The sequence below is a fragment of the Emys orbicularis genome, chromosome 4 (genome assembly GCF_028017835.1).
Source record: "Emys orbicularis isolate rEmyOrb1 chromosome 4, rEmyOrb1.hap1, whole genome shotgun sequence".
Lineage (NCBI taxonomy): Eukaryota > Metazoa > Chordata > Testudines > Emydidae > Emys > Emys orbicularis.
Genome location: NC_088686.1, coordinates 75,249,318 through 75,271,224, shown reverse-complemented (window position 1 = coordinate 75,271,224; position 21,907 = coordinate 75,249,318). Strand labels below are relative to the sequence as shown.

Sequence of the window (21,907 nt, the reverse complement as noted above, 5' to 3'; positions counted from 1 at the left end):
GTTAGTCGGCATCAGGAGGTCCTTGGATCACAAGTAATCTCCTGCTAAGAGGGGATTGCATGAGTGGATCCATGTCATAAGGTTATTGGGACAAATTTAAGGTTTAGCCTGTGCAAATGATACAGGTAGGAGACACCATACTGTGACTGATGCATATGGCTTTCTGTGAAAAGTGATGTTCAGATTGTTAACCTTCCTCATCAACTCTGAATAAGTTCCCTTAATAAGCAAGGACTTGAAGGAAGAGAGAGTGAGCAAAACTATGACCTTCGCTTATCAACCAGACTTCTGTTTTATCAGGGTTGAGAGGGAGGAGGCTATGACACATCCAGCTGGCATTATCCAGGCACTCTTCCAGAGCAGATTTGGTTTGCATCTCCTTTCAAGTTCACTCCTCGGGGCCCTTTTAAACTTCTTTTGGTCACCAGTAACTTAAAAATTGAATGACGATGAAAGAGCCCCTCCCTACCTCTTTGAAACTGTTCTTAGAACGTTTCTCTGCAGTATTTCTTCATGTTGGATCCTGCTGCCCAGACCCTCTCATCTCCTCCCATTCTGCTCTTGTCCCACCCTTGCCTACGGTACTCTTTTGGTTCTTGGTATTTTCAAACAAATATGATTTGTGCCTGTAAATGTGAAGCCAGTGTAGAACATGAGTGTTTGCCAGTGTGTGCAGCTCTGAAAGATCAAGATGCCCTGAGCTGAGTTCATGTTTCCCTGATACTCCTGAAAAGGGGATATGAAATACCAGAGGGCTTTTGTGTTCATGTTGAATTCTCCATAGAGCTGTTGACTGTTTCCATAGGACAGGAAGAAGTTCTCAGATGCTTCTGTCCCTTTCTCTCTGGTAATTAAAGTAGAACTTGCCATTGTTAGCAAGCCATATTCAGTGCCCCAGTATCGGAACAGAAATAGGCTAAGAAGTAATTCTGATAGTTGTGAAAGCTCTCAATGTAGGATATATGAAATGTGGGAGATTGCTCCTTTAAAGTGGAGAATAATTGATCAGAAGGAGGGACCTAGATATCAGCAGTGTAGGGAGCTGCCTATCATGGGAAAATAACTTATTCTGGTTCCCCAATCTCACTTGCTTCCCCTGCCCTCTGGAATCCCCCATGGAGCCAAGGTCAGGTTGTGCCCAGTGGTTTACGCTCAGTGTATGTCCACATTGAAATTGGGAGGTGTGTTTGCAGCATGTGTGAACATACCCAAGCTCACTTAGATCTATCTAGACCAAAGCTAGCTTGAGCAACAATAGTGGAGTTGAGGCAGCATGAGTGGGGGGCATGGGCTAGCCATGCCTGCCCAGGATCCTGAGTAAATACTCAAGTGAGCGCCGCCTGTACTGCCCCCTGCTATTCTTACTCAAGCTAGCTTTGAACTACATCAAAGCTAGTTCAGATATATCTATACGTGCTGCAGTCACACTCCCAATTGTAGAGTAGACCGTCCCTTACGTGCTAGGGCTCTGCCAAGCCGGTCAGTTTGATAAGGAACTCCAATATCTTTGAGCTTAAATAGAATTTGTGCCAATCTGAAAGACTTGTTTTTCCCTCCAGTATTATCCTCCCTTCCAATGAACCTCCTATTGCTGTAACTTCCCCTAGGTGAGGGGACTGGCAAACACTCCCTTTGAAACGTGTGCACACCATTTAAGGTGAGATGGGAGGACTCAATACTGTGTGGCTTTCTGGCCCCTTTTTCCCACTCCTCTTAGCCTTCCCTACTTTAGCGTGGAGAGTGAGAGACAAAGCCAGGGTTTTGTAAGACCAGCAGGGTCAGTCTGGAGAAGCAATGGTATGTGTGTTAAGTGCCTGGGTACTGTGTTCTCCAGTTTGTAAATCCTAGAGGAAAAGAATCAAGTGAGTGTGGTGAGGAGGAATGAGAGATACAGGATTACCTCACCGAGCCAGAAGTTCCCAAACTTTTTTTTGAGTGTGCACCACATCTTAGAGTGTGCACCATCCTCTCATTTGCCATGGCACAGCTCCTAACCATCCCCTTCATGATCACATGATGCCATTTACAGAAACTGCTTACGTGACCAACTAATATCAGGAAAGCATTTAATGTATTTTTAGCATGTTTTAGTGTTATTTAGAAGCTGGAAACCATGTGACCAGCCAGCTCTCTATATTAACCATCAACATGTGCTCAACAGACCTCTAGTGGTTCATGAACCATAGTTTGAGAACCATTTTCCTGGAGTGAGAGGAAGTTAAGTGATGTGTATTCCTCTGCTATCCATGGCCTAACAGTAACTGCCCACAGGAGAGAGCTAACCTTTATCGCTCAGAAATATCTTTGAAATAGCCTTTGAGGATGTTTTTCTCCCCTTTCCTTCCCTAGTCTCATTTGTCCCAATCATATGGACATCTGCTTTCAGTCTTGAGAGTTCCCTGAGGCTCCTGTTCTAACACACTATTGGCTATTACAGGAATAGGGCTAGTTCATCCTTTTGCAAATTAATCCACCTGTCTCTCATAGCTTTAAGAGCACAGCTCTGCCTCTCTCATGATCAGCCCTGATTTTACTGATCTTCTGAGAGGCTACTGGTATTTATTCATTAAAAATCCCAGAAATCTCTTTGATTTTGAATCTCCATGAAATGCAGACTTCCCTGAAACCTTCCATGCAATTAGGCTAATGCTATTTTACTTCAACAAGCTTGACTTCTATGCATTTTAAAGAGACTTTTTCCTTCTATACATTATTGTTCATGTCATTTCTTGATCTCGACTTTCCCTTGAAATTTAAGGCACTGCAACGAGGGGAAAGAAGCCCCCTCAACACATCAGATACATACAACCTACCTATTTGCTGACATCTCTTTATATATTGCCTTCTTGCCCATCTCTGGCTCCACCAGTGATGCCAGTGTTGATTGCTCATGTTTTCTCTTCTCCCACAAATGGCTTTCTGCTTTCTTCCATGCTGCTCCATGCATGGAATTAACTGAACTAATATATAAGAACACTGCATTCTTCCCCTTTAGATGCCTCCTCATAACCCACTTTTGTTGTGTTGCCAACAAGAAATTAGCCATAAATTGAGTGGCAGATGGGGTCAGCTGACTTAATTTATTTATAAAAGGAAAAAAGAAAAGCGCTTTCAGCTGACTTGGAACCATTAGTCTGTGCATGTCATTAACCTATATAACCATGTGTTCTTATAACTGTCACTGTCATCTTTCCTCCCCCTTCCATCACTGATGTCTTCTGGCTTGTTTGAGATTAGATTGTAAGCTCTTCAGGGCAATGACTATGCCTTCCTCTGTGCTTTACAGCACCTAGCATGATGGGGCACCAATCCTGGTGAGGGCTTGTCTGTGCTACTGTAGTACAAATAATTAAAAACAATAGTGGTGGTGGGAAATCTTCAGGGCACTGATGATCCACTTTGGGTGGGAAAGAGAAACCCTCAGAGCTGAACAGCCGGATTGCTGTCATAATTAAAACTATTTAGTGAGATTGGAAGCTTTGTTTTAAATTTTGGTTCACATTTTCAGGAGTTGATGAGGCTCTTGAATTTCTCCCACATGATCTATGCCAGGGAGCCTCAAAGCAAATACGCCTAGTTTTTCCTTCTCTCTCTCTCTCTCTCTCTCTCTCAAATATAATCTCTTCAACTATTGCAAAGACGACAATATTCACTCAGCGCCTCAAACACCCACCAGGTCCCTGCATCTCTTCTGCTCTAGTGAAGAAATGACAGGGTTATGACACGCGGACTGCCTGGCTGCAGTGAGCCATGTGACAGATGTGAAACTACTGCTGTCAGCAATCTGGTTGTGAAACAAGCCTTTTGGCTAGAAATCTCCACTGGGATTGTGTGCTGCTGATTCTTGACAGGTCTGTTGCTGTGTTAGCTGTGGTTCGCTGCTCCCTAAGGGCACCGCTGGCTGGCAGGAATCTGCCACTTCTTCATTCCAGTTATCGGTGGAAAGAGGCTGATACATTCGCATGAAGACAGGCAGTTCTGCTGTGTTTAAGGTGTCAGAGTAAGGGTGGATCTTGCAGCACATGTGAATAAGTCACTCAGAAAGAGAGGATCTAATCCAGCCCTTTGAAAATCTTGCCACAGAGTATGGTAGAGGAGGGGTTGCAGGGCTCTGCAATGTACTCGTGTTACTTCCAACGGTTCCAATAGAGAGAATACTTGCAGTGGAATGGGAAGGTCACTGTATCTTTGTCTTGCTTAAAGATGGGGGAAAGTTATTTGCTTCCTTCAGAAACTGAATTTCAATTCACCACCTCTGCTTTTTGAAAACATTTTTCCCAGTGAAGGTTTGTTTATACAAATGTTCATGGAAATGGATTTGGGGTTCATAGCTCAGATTCACTTTGTGACGAAACTAAACTAGTTTCAGGCAGAAGGAGTGGATTTGCCATCTGGATGGAGACCCATATGCTATAGGATAGTTTGATAGCAGCAGCAGCAGCAACTTGCACATCCCACATACAGGGTGATGGAACCCTCATTTCACTTTAGTGTTGCTTCCTCCTTAGCAGCCGTCCCAATAAGTACTGGCCTATTAAACTAGGCAAATACAATGTCCTTTTCTTTGGCAGATTGCTTATGTTCATGGGACTAACACCCAGCAATTTTCCAGTACAGATTTTATTTCTCCAAAATATATTTACAAAATATTGGAAAACGGGGCTGCTACTTCCCACTTATGTGCAGATTTTATACGTGAACAAACATCCAGATGAATCCAGCTATGTGTAATCAAATAAATCAAAAAAGAGAAATTATTCTGATTTGTTGATTGTGAGTGCTAGATTGTCAAGTCTCATTGTCCAAAAACTAAGGTTAGTACTCCAGATCTGTCTGCGACCCCTCATTTATTAACTTGTGTTTTCTATGTAAAGATAACTGCTGAAAGGTGTGCGCACATGCGCTCTGTCTCCCACGTTGTTTTTCTGCTGAGAGAGACTCTCACTGCAAATAAACCTTCTTTTATGCATGCATTTATTTCATCATCTGCATTATTTGTGGAATCACATCCAGTATGTGAGGCCTGCTACTGGTATCCTGTAACTCAGTACAGGCTGCTGTGGTTTGGGTGTTTAGCGACTATACCTGCTGAGTGATGGGGGGGTGCCAGATACCCACTGGAAAGGAAAGCAGTATCCACAAAGGAGAAACTCTGTCTGGCGCTGTTACCTTGCAGCTAGTTCTTGGCTGAATAAAGGCAGGGGAAGAAAACCCTGAACCAAATTTGCTGCAACTCAGCTCTGCCCTCCAGCATTTCCTGCATCTGTGCTGTTTCCAGATGACTCCAAGCCTTTGGGCCTCATCAGTACCACAGAAGGGGATGTTCTGGTCCTAACACAAACCTCTACCTCCCTATTTTTTTTCTGCCTAGGTGTACATGCCAAAAGTTTGGGTACAATGGTTGCCTTCTTTGAACTTGTTTGTTGGAACGTGAGAACAATATGCACTGGTATATCAAATGATCTAGAGGAGTTCAGTGACTTAGGAAGTCTGCCATTATTGACAGAGAGCTGGAGAAGCTTGACATCAATGTAACTGCTCTCTGACACAGGCTGCCCACACAAGATGCATTACACCTTTTTCCGGTGTGAAAAGGGCAAACAAGACCCCAATGAGCATTGGTTAGGTTCTGCAGTCAAAAATGTATTAGCACGGATGGTTGAATGTTCTCATGCGACATCAGAACATATCCTATCACAAGAATATCTACCACAGGTGGCTTTGCCATAATCATCAGTACATATGCCTCAAAGTTCTTCCATAGCTGAAGAAAAGGACTTGTTCTGTCAGCAACGCGAAAGGGTCATCAATAAGCTAGCACTGAGAGAGTGACTCCATCTATGAGGAGACCTCAGCAATAGAGCCAGCTCAGATTGGCCCCAAGGAGTAGGAAAAATGAATGAAAAGGGGCAAAGACTCCTGGAGCTATGCACCCACCTAAGACTGTGCATTACCAACATCTGCTTCCAAGGTGGTCATCACCAGAAAGTCTTGGAGGCACCCCAAATGTGGACGCAGGCACCAACTGTATTTAATTGTCACCTGTAGAAAAAAAACTACAGAATGTTCTACATACTCTGTTTTCAAAGTGCAGACTGTGATGCAGACCATGTGCTCATATGCTGCAAATAAGCCTTTCACTATGGAAATTCCATCATACCAAACAAAACTGTTGCCTATGCATTAACGGCAACAACACAAAAGACCAAGGAAGGTCTCTCCAATTCATTATGAATCTCTGGAAAGCTGTGTCATTGATTTGTCTCTCCCCATTGAATGCAGATGCATCATGGAACACGCACAGAATGAATATCTACATACTGCAACTTTAGCTCTTGGTAGAAGCTCTGTACAAGATAGATTGGTTTGCAGCATACTCTGAAGAAATGCTTGCAGGTGTTGGTGGAGATATGCTGTGCATTTTGCTTCACACATGAACCCTTCTCCTGATACGTGTGGTAACTGCAGATTGGCTAAGAGTGCATTGTCACAAACATCAAGTCAATGTGCTCAATCATACTGGCTCAATCTGTACAAGAAGGTTCAAACATCCATTGAAATCTAAGAGGTATGTATGATGAAATCAAGAAAGAAATAGGTCCTTCAGTCAAGAAGGCTGTCCCACTCAAGTCACTTAATGGAGACATCATCATTGAAGAAGCAAACAGACGCAACGTTGTGTGGAACACTATTGCAAACTCTATTCATGTGAAAACACTGCTTCAGAAACAGTGGTAAATGCGAGTCCCAATGCTCCTGACTGTCGAAGAACTTGATATAGAACTATCTGTAAATGAGCTTGAAAAGGCACTTGTCTCCCAAGCACTGGGAAAGGCTACAGGAAAAGATGGAATTCCAGCTAAAGTACTGAAACAAAGGAGGACAGGTTGTGCTTAACCATCTGCGTAATGTCTTGCTTGCTTGCTGAAGGGAAGGACGGGTACCAGAAGATATGAGGATGTCAACAGCATAACGTATAAGAACAGAGACGATCAGAGTGATTGCAACATCTACAGAGAAATCTCCATCCTTAATGTTCCTCCTGGTAAGGTATTTGCATGGATCACTCAGCAAGAACTTGCAGTCTTTTGAGAATGCGTATATCCAAAGAGTCAGTGTTGCTTCTGTGCTGGTAGATCAACGATCAACATAGTCTCTGCACTTAGTCAACTTCAAGAAAAGTGTCAAGAATAAGGAAAACTTCTCTACATGGCCTTCATAGATCTTATAAAGGTTTTGACCTAGTCATCAGGAAGGTCCTTTTCCACTTCCTAGAGAGAATTGGTTGCCCCCAAGTCTTCCTCAGTCTGATTCGATCCTTCAGTGATGGCATGAAGGCTACAGTCCAGTATGATAGTGATCAATCTGACAGCTATGAAATCTACAGTGGTGTCCAACAGGGATGTGTTTTGGCACAAAAACACTTCAATGTATTCTTCTCTCTATTGCTTTGTCATGCTTTCTCAAGTAGCACCGAGGGTGTACATCTCCATACAAGATCATGCATGTTCTGTTTATGTGGTCACTTCTCTGTAGTGATTTATTGCAGAGTTTGATGCAGTCAAACATTTCATAGACTAACACCTTGTCTTCTCTTTTTAGCTTTAAATTGGATATTTGTTTCATTACTGTCTTTGTGAATATCCTAGTGGTCCTCAAGATCTGTGTATTGGAGGGTTCTTTCTCTGTCTTGCAATTCTGACTGTAAAGCTCTTCTTTCCTTCAATTTGTGATGTTGGAGAAGTGAAGGAGCTCTTGGGCCATAGATGGTGAACAGCAGCTATCTCAGTTGTCCTCCCTTCACTGAAGAAGTACAGTGAGGAACTCATCATAATGCAAAGCAAAAAAGACATTCCACAGTGAGGTCATTGCTCAGCAGCATACCTCCATGCTGGCAGCTCACTCTGGGAAGCCATTTATCTCTGTTCATTTTCTGTACTAATGGAATGAAAGAAAAATAGGATGACCAGATAGCAAGTGTGAAAAATTGGGACAGTGGATGGGGGGGTAATAGGTGCCTATATAAAACAAAGCCCTGAATATTGGGACTATCCCTATAAACTGGGACATCTGGTCACCCTGTAAAAAAACCAAGTGGCAAAAAGGTAAATAGATACACATGCTTAACCAGACGTGGTGAGAATATTTTACAGCCTTTAACACACAATTTGTACTACTGTGTGTAAAGCAATAATCTTCCCTTTGTATGCTCATCGTGTTTCTTGGGCCTCCCACTCCTATTTGTTGTTTGCTATTTCCAGCCTTTTGGCCCTTGCTGCTATCTGCAGTCTTTGGATCTCCAACTTGACCATTCTGAGCTTTATGGCTGCCTCTCTGGAATAGGTACCGGACTGGTTCTATAAGTCTGCACTTCCCTTGGTCTCAGGCTCTGTGGATGGATCATTCAGATCTTCTTGCTGTTTATGTTCCATGAGTTGAGATCTCATCCCATGTTTCTCACTGCAGCATTCAAGCCATGAGCTGTGCACAGACTTTCTAAATACTTCCTGTTAAGTTTAGTTTGTCTTTGGTTTATTCATTCTGGCCTCCTTTTGTTCTGTTTCCCTTATCTGGAATGAACAGAAAATAATAAACCGTAAACGTTTGCATTTTGTTTCCAACCTTCTCCCTTGTTAATCTCTCAGTATCTGGTATAAAAGTAGCCAGGGTGTGACACTTAGCTAACCAGCAGATTTGGGCATAGATCCTACCGACTAAGCCACTTCCCATGGATACCTAGGGTTGTAGGGCACATCATTACCACCTGCCCTTAGCATGAAAGCCTTGTCTGAGCCTGCCAGGGGTCAGCTTCCTGACATCACCAGCCACAGGCAGCACAAGCGTTTGCCTCTCAGCCCACATGGGCTCTGCTGTTCCTCTGCAGTTTAGCAATAAGCACAATCCACCCCCTGCGTCCTTTGAGCATCTCCCTGGAGATCAACCCCTGATCGATTGGACGCTCACAGAACTACATATCCTCTGCTCCCAAAGAAACAGTACAGGCTACCAGTTATAGCGTAGAACATAGCTCCGTTTAACACATAGCACTTAGGATTTGTCTATAGCAAGTATAAGTTTATTTAACAAAAAAAAAAAAAAAAATTCAAATGATAACAAACAGGAATATTGGAAACAAAGGGTTACATATAAAATCATCACACATACTAGAACCTAAACTTAACTAATAGGACATTATGTCATAAGATCAAAAACTATACCCAAATCCTTCCAGTATATTACAGCCAACCTTGACTGTGATCTTCCATTCATGAAGCAAGCCCAGTGACCGCTTACTTCCTAAGTGAAAGATACAAGGGTGACCCTTTGCAGCCCCTGACATATCAATGCAATCCTTTGATTTTTCTTTACTCATAAACTTGACACCTTCCTGCTGTGTTCTTTCCTGTAGATTTTGCAGTCTCTTGTTAATTTCTTAATCTTGATTAGCTAGTGGTTTAGCATTCAGATAGGTATCCATTGTGAAGTACACGATACTTAGGCCTTGGCTACACTTAAGAATTCACAGCGCTGCCGTGGCAGCGCTGTGAAGCGCGAGTGTAGTCGCGCCGCCAGCTGCAAGTACTCCACCTCTCCGAGGGGAATAGCTTGCAGTGCTGCGAGCGAGCGTGCAGCGCTGCAGGCGCTGATTACACTGGCGCTTTACAGCGCTACGCTCGGGGGGGGGGCGTTTTCACACCCCTGAGCACAGCAAGTTGCAGCGCTGTACAGCGCCAGTGTAGCCAAGGCCTCAGTTGCATATAACCAAACAGATAAGTGTCTCCTGTCTGTGTGAAAGGAACATGTTTTGTCACCTTCTGGTGACCTGCTTTAACTCTCAGACCTTGAGAACGTAATTTCCAGTAGAGGTATATAACTCCCTTAAATATTATCCTTACATACATTTCACAATGGTTATGATGACCAGTGTCTCACTGCCTCTCAGTAGACTTCACATGCCACCTTTTAGTGAATTATTATTCATAAAACTGATCCAGGGGTCCCTGTAAATCTGTATACATCCCTGTGCTGTCTGCCAGTTGGCATCAAGAGGTTCCTGGGTCACACTCGCTCACATGCTGTATGGAGCGGATTCTCTACAGTTGTCTGTATGTATGCTCTGAAGGACTTCGCCATTAAGCCACCAAAAGTATATTCAAATCCGCAGCACTACATATGAAAAAGTAGGAGCAACAGGTAATTTGATACAGTTTTTTTAATCATGTGTTTAGGATGGCTTTTGCGTGATTCTTTAGAACATGTTTTATTGTTTTCTGGGAGGGAGACATTGTGGAACACATTGACAGGGTTTTTCTTTCTCTCCATAAAAAAGATTGTTGTCCAGAGCTGTGTGAGACCGTTGTTGAATACCTCATGGCTCCTGCATTGGCCTATACGTTCCCCTGTCTGGGACCAGAGTAGAATTTTTCTTCCAATTTGAAGTGCATCAAGACAAGGGATTCATGAATTAATGCACCCTAAAAAATATATGTGTTCACCAGAGTCCAAGAAATCTACCATTTTGTTGCCAAGATATAGCCAAAAAACAGAAAGCAGAAAAGAGAGAACTTGGTTTCCTGGGCTTTTCTAGATGGAAATCTACTGTTCAGTACCAAAGATTAATTCATTCAATTTTGAAAGTTTTATATTTTGAAATAACATCATGGTGGCATTTTACTGATGGCGAACTATTTTTGGCTCACTGGGAATTTCACAGGCTAGGTGAGAGAACAGCAGGAGATGCTATGCAGGGAGGAGGAGTTTGCTCCCTGGGTCACCTGACTGAAGGGAAGCAGAAAGCCATTCTGTAATGTTTATTTTTCTTTAATAGACATTTTTATGGAGTTCACCATTATAGTTTCTGAGTACATTGCAAACAAATCCTCTTAACTCCCTGCAAGGCCAGGAAGTCTCCTCTTCAATTCATAGATGAAGAAACTGAGGTACAAAGGCTATGACTTGTCTAAAGTTGTGCACCAACTCTGTCCTGTGCCTCAACCACAAGAGTGTCTACACACAGTGAAAGTCACTGTACAGCTGAAGTAGAAACGGTCTTCTCTTTCCAGTGTGCCCAATTATACCTGTATATTAAACAAAGCATCAGATACCTGGTAGGTAAGGGTTAGAAGCCTTCAGTGTTTGCAGTACAATGGCAAATTTTGATTAGCCTGATGCTTTTTGGGGAGGAGTAAGGAGAGTGTAAGTTATTGTGGGGAAAGTTGGGTAGTAACTTGCAGTGACCACCATAAACTGTGTGCACCAGTACTCAAGCGGCCCACTCTCTCTGGTGGGTGATTTACCACCGAGTTTCAATTCTTTGCTACTTACTTTTTAAAAATCCTGTCAGCCAGTCCCTTCTGGTCTGTGTCGCTAGATTACCACATGGCCTGGAATTGCACCTTATCAGTCTGAAAGTATTAGTGTTTAATGATTGATGCTTATCTCTGAAGCTCCCTTCCCTTTTCCTTAAGCACTTTCAAACATTTCTGCATGGCTACTCACCCTTTTCTATTATACCCCCCCCCATCTCCCTGAATACTGGATTTCCCAGCTTATAACTCTTAGAAGAAGCTTTATTTCAGAGTAAAAAGGGTCCCCCGTATGTGGCCTATTATATCCATATCGGCTTGCTTATCCTTTTCAAACAGCTATTGTCTTTTAATAGGGTCTTGCCTGGTGGGGGGAGTCCTTAATTCCTGCTATATAAGAATGGCCAGCTTGAGTTACAGCTAGCTGCAGTATGGTGCTCTGATCAAAAGGCTTCTGTTGTTTTAGAGGTTTTTCTTTTTTTTTTATAATACCCTGGGCTAATAATTCAACACAGCAAGGTCATTGCAAGCTTTGATTTGAGAGCCCAGGGTGTTAAATTACTGACCTAGTATAGGAAAGGCAAAGGGGAGGGGGACCTTTTTAAAATCCTCCCCTTCTTTAGAAGCCATAACCTTGGCTTGGAGGGCTCCCTCTGCTAAAAAGCAACATCAGGAAGCTGGCTCACTGCCTACTCTGAGCTGTGTCACAGGTGCGGCTGGTTCATTTCCTCTTGAAACATTACTTGGGATCATCTCCATGCCACCTATGTTCTCTCTGCAGAGTCAAACCCTATCGTGAGCCCAGGCCAAGCAGCGTGAAAAAGATTTTTTACTTTTTGAGCCATGTCCCTTTTCAGATGAAATAAACTTGTGGGTAGGTGAGACAAGGAAAGATATTTGGAAGCCTGATTTCTGCAGTTGCAGTGCAATGTGGTCCAACCATGCTAGAATATTCAGTGTGTTAATTATCACCTCACATCTACCCACAGTTGAGTAAGGATTTCTCCTTTGTTAAAGCTAATTGTCAGAAATAAAGCCACAGTAACTGTTTCATATATTCAAAAACAACATATCTTAACATTATTGCTGAGTTTCAGAGGAATTCCTCAAAATATATTGTTAACTGTATTAAAGGAAGATGTCATTCTTTCCTGAGGCTGACTTCATTGTCTTTAAGTCATGTGGGATGCTGAAGGAATAAATGCAATTGATGCAGCAGTTTTTTACTGCATGGTTGTGAACATGCCACCTCTCTTCTCCAGTATAGGTAACTAAATGAACATTCCAGTGATTGGCTACTTAGTATTATATTTAGTTCTAATGATTTAACAGCTATAGAATTGAGGCCTTAAATAAGAATAGTGTGTGTGAGAGAGACTATTTCACTACCTTCATCAGTGAATAGGAATGTTGTCTCTCTCAATGGGCGCTGCCATCTTAATAATACTTCTCCACAGGAGCTCGTTTGGGTGATGCAAACTAGGGCTGAAAAGGACCAGCTTTGCCATTCTAAAGCATTGCAAATTGGAAGGCTTCTGATATGTCATAAGGTAATCACTGACATTTTAACGCTAAGTGTGGATGGTTAACAGTTTTTGACTACATACACACATTTTTTTAAATGGCAGAACATGCCTGAGTTTTGAAACCTCGAGATTCCAATGCTTTCTATTAGCAGAGCTAGTTTTGTCATACTTTTCATCATCAAATCATCAAGATGAAGCTTCCTGCTTGCTTCTTTCTATTCGACTCTTAATTTTGTTTTAATGATTTACTCTGCTTTGTAATTAGGTGTAGTGATTAATCTTTCGTCTTACACTGGAGTTTCCCTTTAGAGAGAGCTTGCCGCCTTTGCTTTGTGCTCTTGGTGAAAATGAATGCAATGCTCTGTGAGTCAGGGAGCCACAGTCCATTTGCCATGCTTCTCTTTTGATAGGGGTGGGGGTCCTGTGAATTAATTCAGTGCTTTACATTAGTAACCAAAGGGGGGCCACCTGCCAAGCTCTTCTGTCCTTCTCTAGGACATGAGGTTCTCTTTGCTTAGTGCATTTTGGCTTTGCCTGTTTCCAGCAGGCAGAGAGTAACCAGTGTGGTGGGTTTCTATTGGGATGTTACCATAGCATCCCGGGACTTTTGCAATCTATTTAGAAGTCCAAAGGTTTGAAAAGAGTGCTTGAAAGTTTCTGAACTCTGGCAGGATGCCGAAATGTAATTACACAAAAGACAAAGCCCCATTGAAAGCTGCTTCTGTTCAGAAAAGCAGCACCTGAGTGCTGGAGTTCCCAGCACAGCCTTTTGTGAGAGCTTTGGCTGTGTTATCACCATGTCCTTCTGAACCCTCTTTCTTCCTCTTGTGCACATCCACATGCCCATCCCACAGGCATAGTGAGTGCGCTGCAAGATGCATCATTCTCAGTACTGGCATCTTAAGGAGATTCCTTTCTGCAGTTTGGCTGCTGTGGGGCATGTAAAGACAAGGAGTGAAAATGCACAGATCTCTGCTGAAGTCCTCCCTGCAAAGGCCTTTCACCACTTCTGGAGCCAGCCAAGATCCTGGGGTTTATTTTTCTCTCCTCGCCCCAGTTCACTCATTGCAGTGGTGGGAAAGGCAGCTTTGCTAATGCAAGGATTACCCATCTACCTAACAAAACTTTGGCGTGAAGCACAAGTGCTTACAGTATATTAGAGTGAACTAATGAGGGCTGTAGTTTAATTTCTGGTGCAACTAAACAAATCAGGAAATGCATCCATGGTAACTTCAGTTAATGTGCTAATTTGCCTGCCTCCCATGAGGGGGTGTTTTTTTTTTTGTTTTTTTTGTTTTTTTAAACCAAGCAACTTTGAGCTTCTTACTAGGTCTGAAATCAGTGGTTTTGAAGCATATAGAGCAGGGGCAGGCAAACTATGGCCTGGGGGCTGCATCTGGCCCTCCAGATGTTTTAATCCAGCCCTCGAGTTCCCACTGGGGAGCAAGGTCTGGGGCTTGCCCCGCTCCAGCCAGGGAGTGGGATCAGGAGCTTGCCTCGCTCCACGCATAGCCCAGAAGCAGCGGCATGTCGCCTCTCCGGCTCCTACACATAGGGGCAGCCAGAGGGCTCCACCTGCTGCCCCCGCAGCTCCCATTGGCCAGGAACCACGGCCAATGGGAGCTGCAGGGGTGGCGCCTGCGGATGGGGCAGCGCGCAGAGCTGCCTGGCTGTGCCTCCGCATAGGAGCTGGAGGGGGGACATGCTGCTGCTGCTGCTGCTTCTGGGAGCTGCTTGAAGTAAGTGCCTCTCAGAGCCTGCACCCCTCCTGTACCCCAACCCCTTGCCCCACCCCTGATCCCCCTCCCTTCCTCCGAACCCCTCGGTCTCAGGCCGGAGCACCCTCCTGCACCCCCAACCCCTCATCCCAGAGCCCGCACCCCCAGCCGGAGCCCTCACCCCTGCACTCCAACCCCCTGCCCCAGCCCGGAGCTCCCTCTCGCACCCTGAACTCCTCTTTTCTGGCCCCACCCCAGAGCCCGTACCCCCAGCTGGATCTCTCACCCCCTTCCACACCCCAACCCCCAATTTCTTGAGCATTCATGGCCCACCATACAATTTCCATACCCAGATGTGGCCCTCAGGCCAAAAAATGTGCCCACCCCGATATAGAGTTAGCATAGTTCTTTTTAATTCCACAGGGCCCACATGAAGGTGGCTACACCACATAGTAGAGGTGAGAAGCAGTACTTCATGTAGCTAAAGGAATAGATAGTGTTTTCTGTTTTGCTGCTTTTCAGTAAACCAAAACCTCTTCTTATTGGCTGCTTGAGGACAAAATGACTGGGTTTGAAATAGCCTTGTTTACTAGGATGTGTTGATTCCCTGACTGCTCACTTATCTGGATATAAGGGAGGGGGATTGGCCCATGGAGGAGACTCCTAGGGCAGGGGTAGTCAATTATTTTTGTCAAGGTCCAAATATATTGGTCAAGGTATAGTCAAGGTCCAGAGTCCAAAGAAAATAATAATAAATAAGTTTTCAGGGTCCATTCTAAAGCATCTGGCAGTCTAGATTTGGCTTTCAGTCTGAGTATTGACTACCTCTGCTCTAGGGTGTGGGCTGAGCAGTAAGGGAGGAACCTTAGCAGTTGCTAAACCTGGAGAGAAGGTTTGAGCTAAGCTTTGTTACCTTACTGTTGATGCAGAGGCGCCGACTTTGAGTTCCTAAGGGGGGCTCGACTCCTGCTCTGCCCATTCCCCCAAGGCCCCACACTGCCCCACCTCTTCCTGCCCCATTCTTCTAGTTGTCTCAACTTACAGCTAGGCCTTCTTTTCCACATCAAGTTCAAGCTTCTCATACTGATTTTTCAAGGCTCTACAAAGTTATGCTCTTGGCTGCATCTCATTTCATTTCTTATTTCTCCTGCAACTCACTCTAAGTATTGCATTATCCTTCTCATATATTGCCTCTTGTGCCTTGAAGCTTCTTTTCTCTCCTTCCTTTCTATCCACCTCCTCTTCATTCAATTCCTTCATTAAATTCATGCCTGTGTTTTCTTCCATGCAGGCTGCCACCCTAATTCAGCAACAAAGCATTGGGAAAGGAAGAAGGACTTTACAGCTATGGTTTGGGGCTGAAAGATCTGGGTTCTGTTCCCAGTTCTGTCACTGGCATCCTCTGTGACTTTCAGCAAGTTACTTCCCCTCTTTTTGAGCCTAAATATTATTGTCTGTGAAATGACCAGCACCACTCTGATACTCCAAGCTGGGGCCCTACCAAATTCATGGTCCATTTTGGTAAATTTCACAGTCATAGGATTTTAAAAATAGTAAATTTCATGATTTTAGCTATTTAAATCTGAAATTTCACAGTGTTGTAATTGTAGGGGACCTGACCCAAAAAGGAGTTGGGGGGGGGGGTCACAAGGTTATTGTAGGGCGGTTGCGGTACTACTATCCTTATTTCTGCACTGCTGGTGGTGGTGGTGCTGCCTTCAGAGCTGGGCAGCTTGAGAGTGGCGGTTGCTAGCTGGGAGCCAAGATCTGAAGGCAGAGCCACTGCCACAGCAGTTCAGAAGTAAGGATGGTATGGTACGGTATTGCCACCCTTACTTCTGTGCTGCTGCTGGCGGGTTGCTGCCTTCAGGGCTGGGCACCCGACTTGCTAATTGCACCACTCTCCAGCTGCCCAGCTCTGAAGGCAGGGCAGAAGTAAGGGTGGCAATACTGAGACCCCCTTAAAATAACCCTGTGAACCCCTCTACAACTCCCTTTTGGGTCAGGACCCCCAATTTGAGAAATGCTGGTCTCCCCCATGAAATCTGTATAGTGTAAGATAAAAGCACAAAAAAAGACCAGATTTCACGGTCCATGAGGCGTTTTTCATGGCCACGAATTTGGTATGGCCCTACTCAAACCTCAGCTTTGTCTTTGACATGGTCTGCTCTTTTGACTCTCATCTCCAGGCTGTCTAAAACTTGCTGCTGCTTCTTTCACAGCGTCTCCAAGATCTGACCTTGTGTCTCTGCCTATGCTGTCAAAACTCTTGTCCAAGTGCTAATTGTATCCTACCCTGACTACTGTAAACCCTTTGGCCTTAATGCCTCCAACCTTGTCCCAACTGTACTGGATTCATCCACCTGTTATATCTTTTTTTCTGTCTTTTGAATTGTAAATTTTGGGGAAAGGGAATGCTATTTACCATGTTTGTAGAGTGCCTAACCCAAGGGGGCCTGGCTTGGCTGAGGCAGCTGGGCACTAACACAATAAGAATGTCAATTATTTCATTAACATTTGTAAAGTATGTTGAGAGCCTCAGATGGCAAAGTATTTATTTATAGTTATTTAAAATCAAAACGGAGTTGCAACACTTTGTTAATCTATCTTTAGTCATCTAAAGCAGGGGTTCTCACCAATGTTTTGGTGCCTCAGAGTGCGGCCACCAACTCTTGCTAGTGGCCGCTATGACAATTTTTCTTAAAATACTTAATTAACTTTAGGAAAAACAAATAAATATGCACATATACATGTCCAAATCATTATTTATTTATGTTGGGGTTTTTTGCAGACTCAATAATAAAAATAATGTACAGTTCTCTATTCTTTATTAGTCTTAAACATAATAGAAACACAAATAAGGTGCTTTGCTCATTCTTGTCTTTTTTGTTGTTTCTTTTGTGTTTGGTTGCCTTTTTTTAAAAACTTGCTAGCTAGTAAGTCTGCTGCTGCGAAAAGTAATGTTTGTATGTTTGTTAATATCATTTTTCATAGCAGACTTCCTAGCTAGCTGGGAGGCTGTGAAAAGTGATATTAACAATCGAACAAATAACAATTTTCACAGCAGACTTACTCAGCCCTGGCAAGCCAGGGGACAAATTAAGCACTTGATGTACAGGTGGGTAGGGTGACAGTGGGGGCGGGCGGTGAGCCTAGGGTCCAGGACCAGAGCCTGCCACCGCACGGCCAGAGCCCGGGGCCAGAGGAGGCTGCGGGGTCCAGGGCCAATGGGTGTGAGCCAAGAGCCAGCACCCACCGCCATGTGGTTGGGGTCCAGGGCCAGAGCCCAAAGTCCCATGACCAGAGCCTGCCGCCCCCTGCCCCAGGCTGAAGCTGGAAGCCCGGGCCTCACCGCCCCCGGGAAGGTGGGGAACTCACTGGCTGCTTGCTCATCCGGTGTTTGTGGCTCCAGATGGGGGGGAGGGCCCAACCCCTTCTGGTGGCCCTGGGGGAGAGGTACTGTTTTACGCCCCCACTCGAGTCACTGCCCAGGAGGCTGTGGCCTCAAGAAAACCCCACGGTGCCCGCATTTGAGAAACGCTGATCTAAAGCATGAACCAAAGTCTGGTGAAATCAGTGAATCAGACCCCTGATGTATTGTCTCTTTTTTGGGGGGAGCCTGTTATGCTTATAAGCTCCTTGGAGCAGTGACCATGTCTTCATCTGATTTGTACAGCACTGAGCACACTGGCAGTGCTCAATAAATATGTAATAATAGTTAGGCCTGTAGAGTTTGCAGAAACAGTACTGGCAACATTAAGAGTTCAAAAATCATGAGTCAGGCCCCCAAAATCAAAAGCTGGTTATTTGAGTTCCTTTTATTTGCCTTCTGGTTTACGAGCCTTTGAAGTACGCTTGAGTCACATTTTCAAGGTTTTTCTTGCAACCATGAGGATGAGAAACTAATTTATTATTTTAATGAAATCTAAGATTCCCATGTATTCATATGCCTCCAGGAACTAAAGCATTTAAGAGAGAGACCAAATATTGTGAGACTTGCAATAAAATTGAGATTTGTCAACACTGCTAAAGTTCAAGGTAACTAATGAAAAAATCATATTGGACCGCTTATGTGCCTATATATTTCTATTTATAGGGCTTCTAATTCTTGCGCTCAGAAATCTCCTGATGGCATTGTCACTTGATGTATTGCTAGAGTTAATTAAAATTATATCAATAAAGTAGGAAATCTAAAGAAATCTAATGAACTTTAACCTGAAGATCATAGTAGTAAAAGCCTACTCTATACCCAAACAGAGACTTCCTACTCCTACGGCAGAAATGTAATTCTTATTTTAAATTTTTAAAAAGTACATGCTACTGCTGTTCTACAAAAGAGCTCTGAATGTCTGGTTGACTTACTGACTGCCTTTCTGTCACAAAAAAGACCTTTCCCTATCCTCTGAAGGGAATTTGATCTGTAATCAAGTGATTTGAATATTAAGTTATAATGCAGGATATGTTTTTAAAAATAGCTAAATAACTAAGAGGTTCCCTGCTGACCAGTGGATTTTGGCTCTTGTGGAGAAGTTACCTGTGGAGAAGCTCTGCTGTGATCAAGAATAAACTTTGAATCTTTTCATTAACTCTCCTGCAGGAGATGGACTAAGCTGCTGTCCTAGGGGAATCCCTTAATGATCTCTCTGGAGTGTATGAAATCTTTGCCCTGCTTGTAAGAAGCACAGCAAAATGCATGGATGACTCAATTTTCATTAGAGGAGACCTTATCATTGTGACTTTGGTTTTAGTGTTGTTTGTATTCTTGTTTCTATTTCCTTCACATGTTGATCTTTACTGCATCTTAAAAGGGTATTTCCAAACCTTCACAAAACCTGGGGTCAATAAAATGTTTCTTAAAATCTAAAAGGAAAAAAGAGAAAATCAAATGAAAATAGTTAATTAAGCCAATAGATGTCCTACGGTGTTTACAACGTAAATGTTGGAGTCTTGCACCCGAGTATTAGAATCTTCAGGAAAAACTGACTACTTGTCATGTAAAGGCTTATATTTGGCTTGAAAGGTGGAATATAATGATGCTCCCTCTGTAGTGCTAGTGTCAGTGTCACTCCATGAATTGCCACTTACATCACATCCAAAACTGAAATAGATTCCAAATCCACAATATGTGCAAATTCCAGTAACCTGGAAATAAAAATCCAAAAATCACTAATTAAGTTGCATCTTGGGTGGCTGCAGGGAGAATTGTGATAGGACAGGAAGTGCAATTCAACATGAGCTAGAGGGAGATGTATTTTCTGAATAGACAGGCAACTGAAAGGCCTGGTCCACACTAACCCCCCACTTCGAACTAAGGTACGCAACTTCAGCTACGTTAATAACGTAGCTGAAATCGAAGTACCTTAGTTCGAACTTACCGCGGGTTCAGACGCGGCAGGCAGGCTCCCCTGTCGATGCCGCATACTCCTCTCACCGAGCTGGAGTACCGGCGTCGACCGCGAGCACGTCTGGGATCGATCCGGGATCGATTTATTGCGTCTAGACAAGACGCGATAAATCGATCCCAGAAGATCAATTGCTTACCGCCGGACCAGGAAGTAAGTGTAGACCTACCCTAAGACTCACCCATTTCCCAGTGGGCAAAGAGAAGGATTATTCAGTCTTTCAAACCTTCCAGTGACTCTTGGGTGCCTGGGATCTGTGGATGTTTTAGAATAAATTTATCTGAGTTTCAAGAGCCCTTGAATCACAAATTTGAGATTTTGAGATCCAATTCATGCAACTAGACTTCTGTCTAGAAAACCGATGGATGTGAACTGTGATATGGTTTAGAGATTTGTTTCACAAAATGTAACTTTGCCTGTGGTTTCCTTGTTGTTTATAACAGCTGGCCCCAGGCTTCCATATTGAATTCAGTTTCCTAATACTACATCTAACTCTCATTTTGACTTTATCTCTGCAGTTTTAACAGTGTGCGTCAAGGAACTCACATTTTGTTCCGAGAGTTCAGCTTCATCCAAGCCACACCCCACAACAGGGCATCCTTCCTACGGACCTTCTGGAGATGCTTCCGAGCAGTAGGTAAAAATGGAGGTAAGCGTTCCAAAATAATCATTGTGAGAACCTAGTGTCAGTGTGCATTATTAAAGCCGCCCTAAATTGCAGACTCCCTTCATGTATAATGGACACATATCCTCCACCAATGAAAACACCACCATAGTGGCATGTTGGAGTTTAAATTCTACCAGCTGTTCCATATCCACAAGCTTATCTCCGCCAGACACTGGAATAGCTGTTTGATAGAGGTGGTGTTGTAGGTTATAAAGAACAGAGTAGTGTTACCTAATAATGTTGTCATTCAAGCTCATGAAGTCTCACTTTTACTCCTAGCAGCTGCATGTAAATATTGAATAGATCAGGGAAGAGAATAAAATCCTGTGACACTTCAAGAGTAGATGTGTGGCAGAGGCTCAGGTGCCCATTAGTACCCTTTGGGTGTGTCCCTCAAAGAGTTCAAGAACTTTTTTTCCTGATTGAGAAAGTCCCAAATTATTAGTGCACTTTATGTACCCTTGTACAGACAAGGGTTTGTTAAAGCAGAGAGGGAAACACAGCATGTTGGAATATGCGCTGCCAATAATTCATCTAGCCACTTAAAAAAAAAAAAAAAAAAAAAGGTTCTTCAAACTTTTATACTATTTTTCCTAGACAGAAGGTAAGCACTCTGTTTTCAAGCATCTCCATCCTATTTACTAGAAACTTCTTGTCCTTAAAGAGGCAATCCAAAATACATCACAGCCCCTGGCAATGTTCTCTAGGCGGCTTACTTTAATTTCCATTCTATGCATCTGCAGTGAAATAGCATCCTCTATGAATGTTTCACAGGAGAGTTCAGAACATCACCCAGTTGATTCTCCACCAGGTCCAAACTACCGATCAGAAACTGCCAATTCATGCAAACACCACAGTGGGGCATGAAGGACTGGCTGTCTTCACACTCAGATAGTCTGGGACTGGATTTTTTTTTTTCGTGAATGTAGGAGGAACTCAAGGTGTATTGAAGATGCACAGCAAATTGCAGTGGTCAGAAACAAGACCTTCAATGACTTAATGCACAAAACATCTACAAAGGGTACAAGTACCTAGAGCTGAGAAATTTAAGTGATGCCCAGAGCAAAAGATACTTTGACTCAGGAGTTCCTTAAGTACAATGGCTAAAGTGATCAATAATGTGGTATTTCTGATCTGGGCTTTTTAGATAATTCATAGTTTTTAAACTGTCTTCCTTACAAAAACTACATTTAAAGAAGAGTTTTTGTATTTTTGAAACAGTTTAAACAGTATCCATGAGATCCAGGCTCTATTTATATAGTCTGCATCACTATAGCACCTGGGTTCA

At 43.4% G+C, this 21,907-nt stretch overlaps 1 protein-coding gene across 1 annotated transcript in view; it reads left to right on the top strand.

Annotated features, from left to right (window-relative positions):
• CSTPP1 (centriolar satellite-associated tubulin polyglutamylase complex regulator 1) overlaps positions 1 to 21,907 on the top strand; it is a 142,715-nt gene that overhangs the window by 25,218 nt on the left and 95,590 nt on the right. The window contains exon 3 of the mRNA XM_065402688.1: positions 20,471 to 20,601. Coding sequence (XP_065258760.1) covers positions 20,471 to 20,601 — 131 coding nt within the window. The remainder of the gene's footprint in view (positions 1 to 20,470; positions 20,602 to 21,907) is intronic.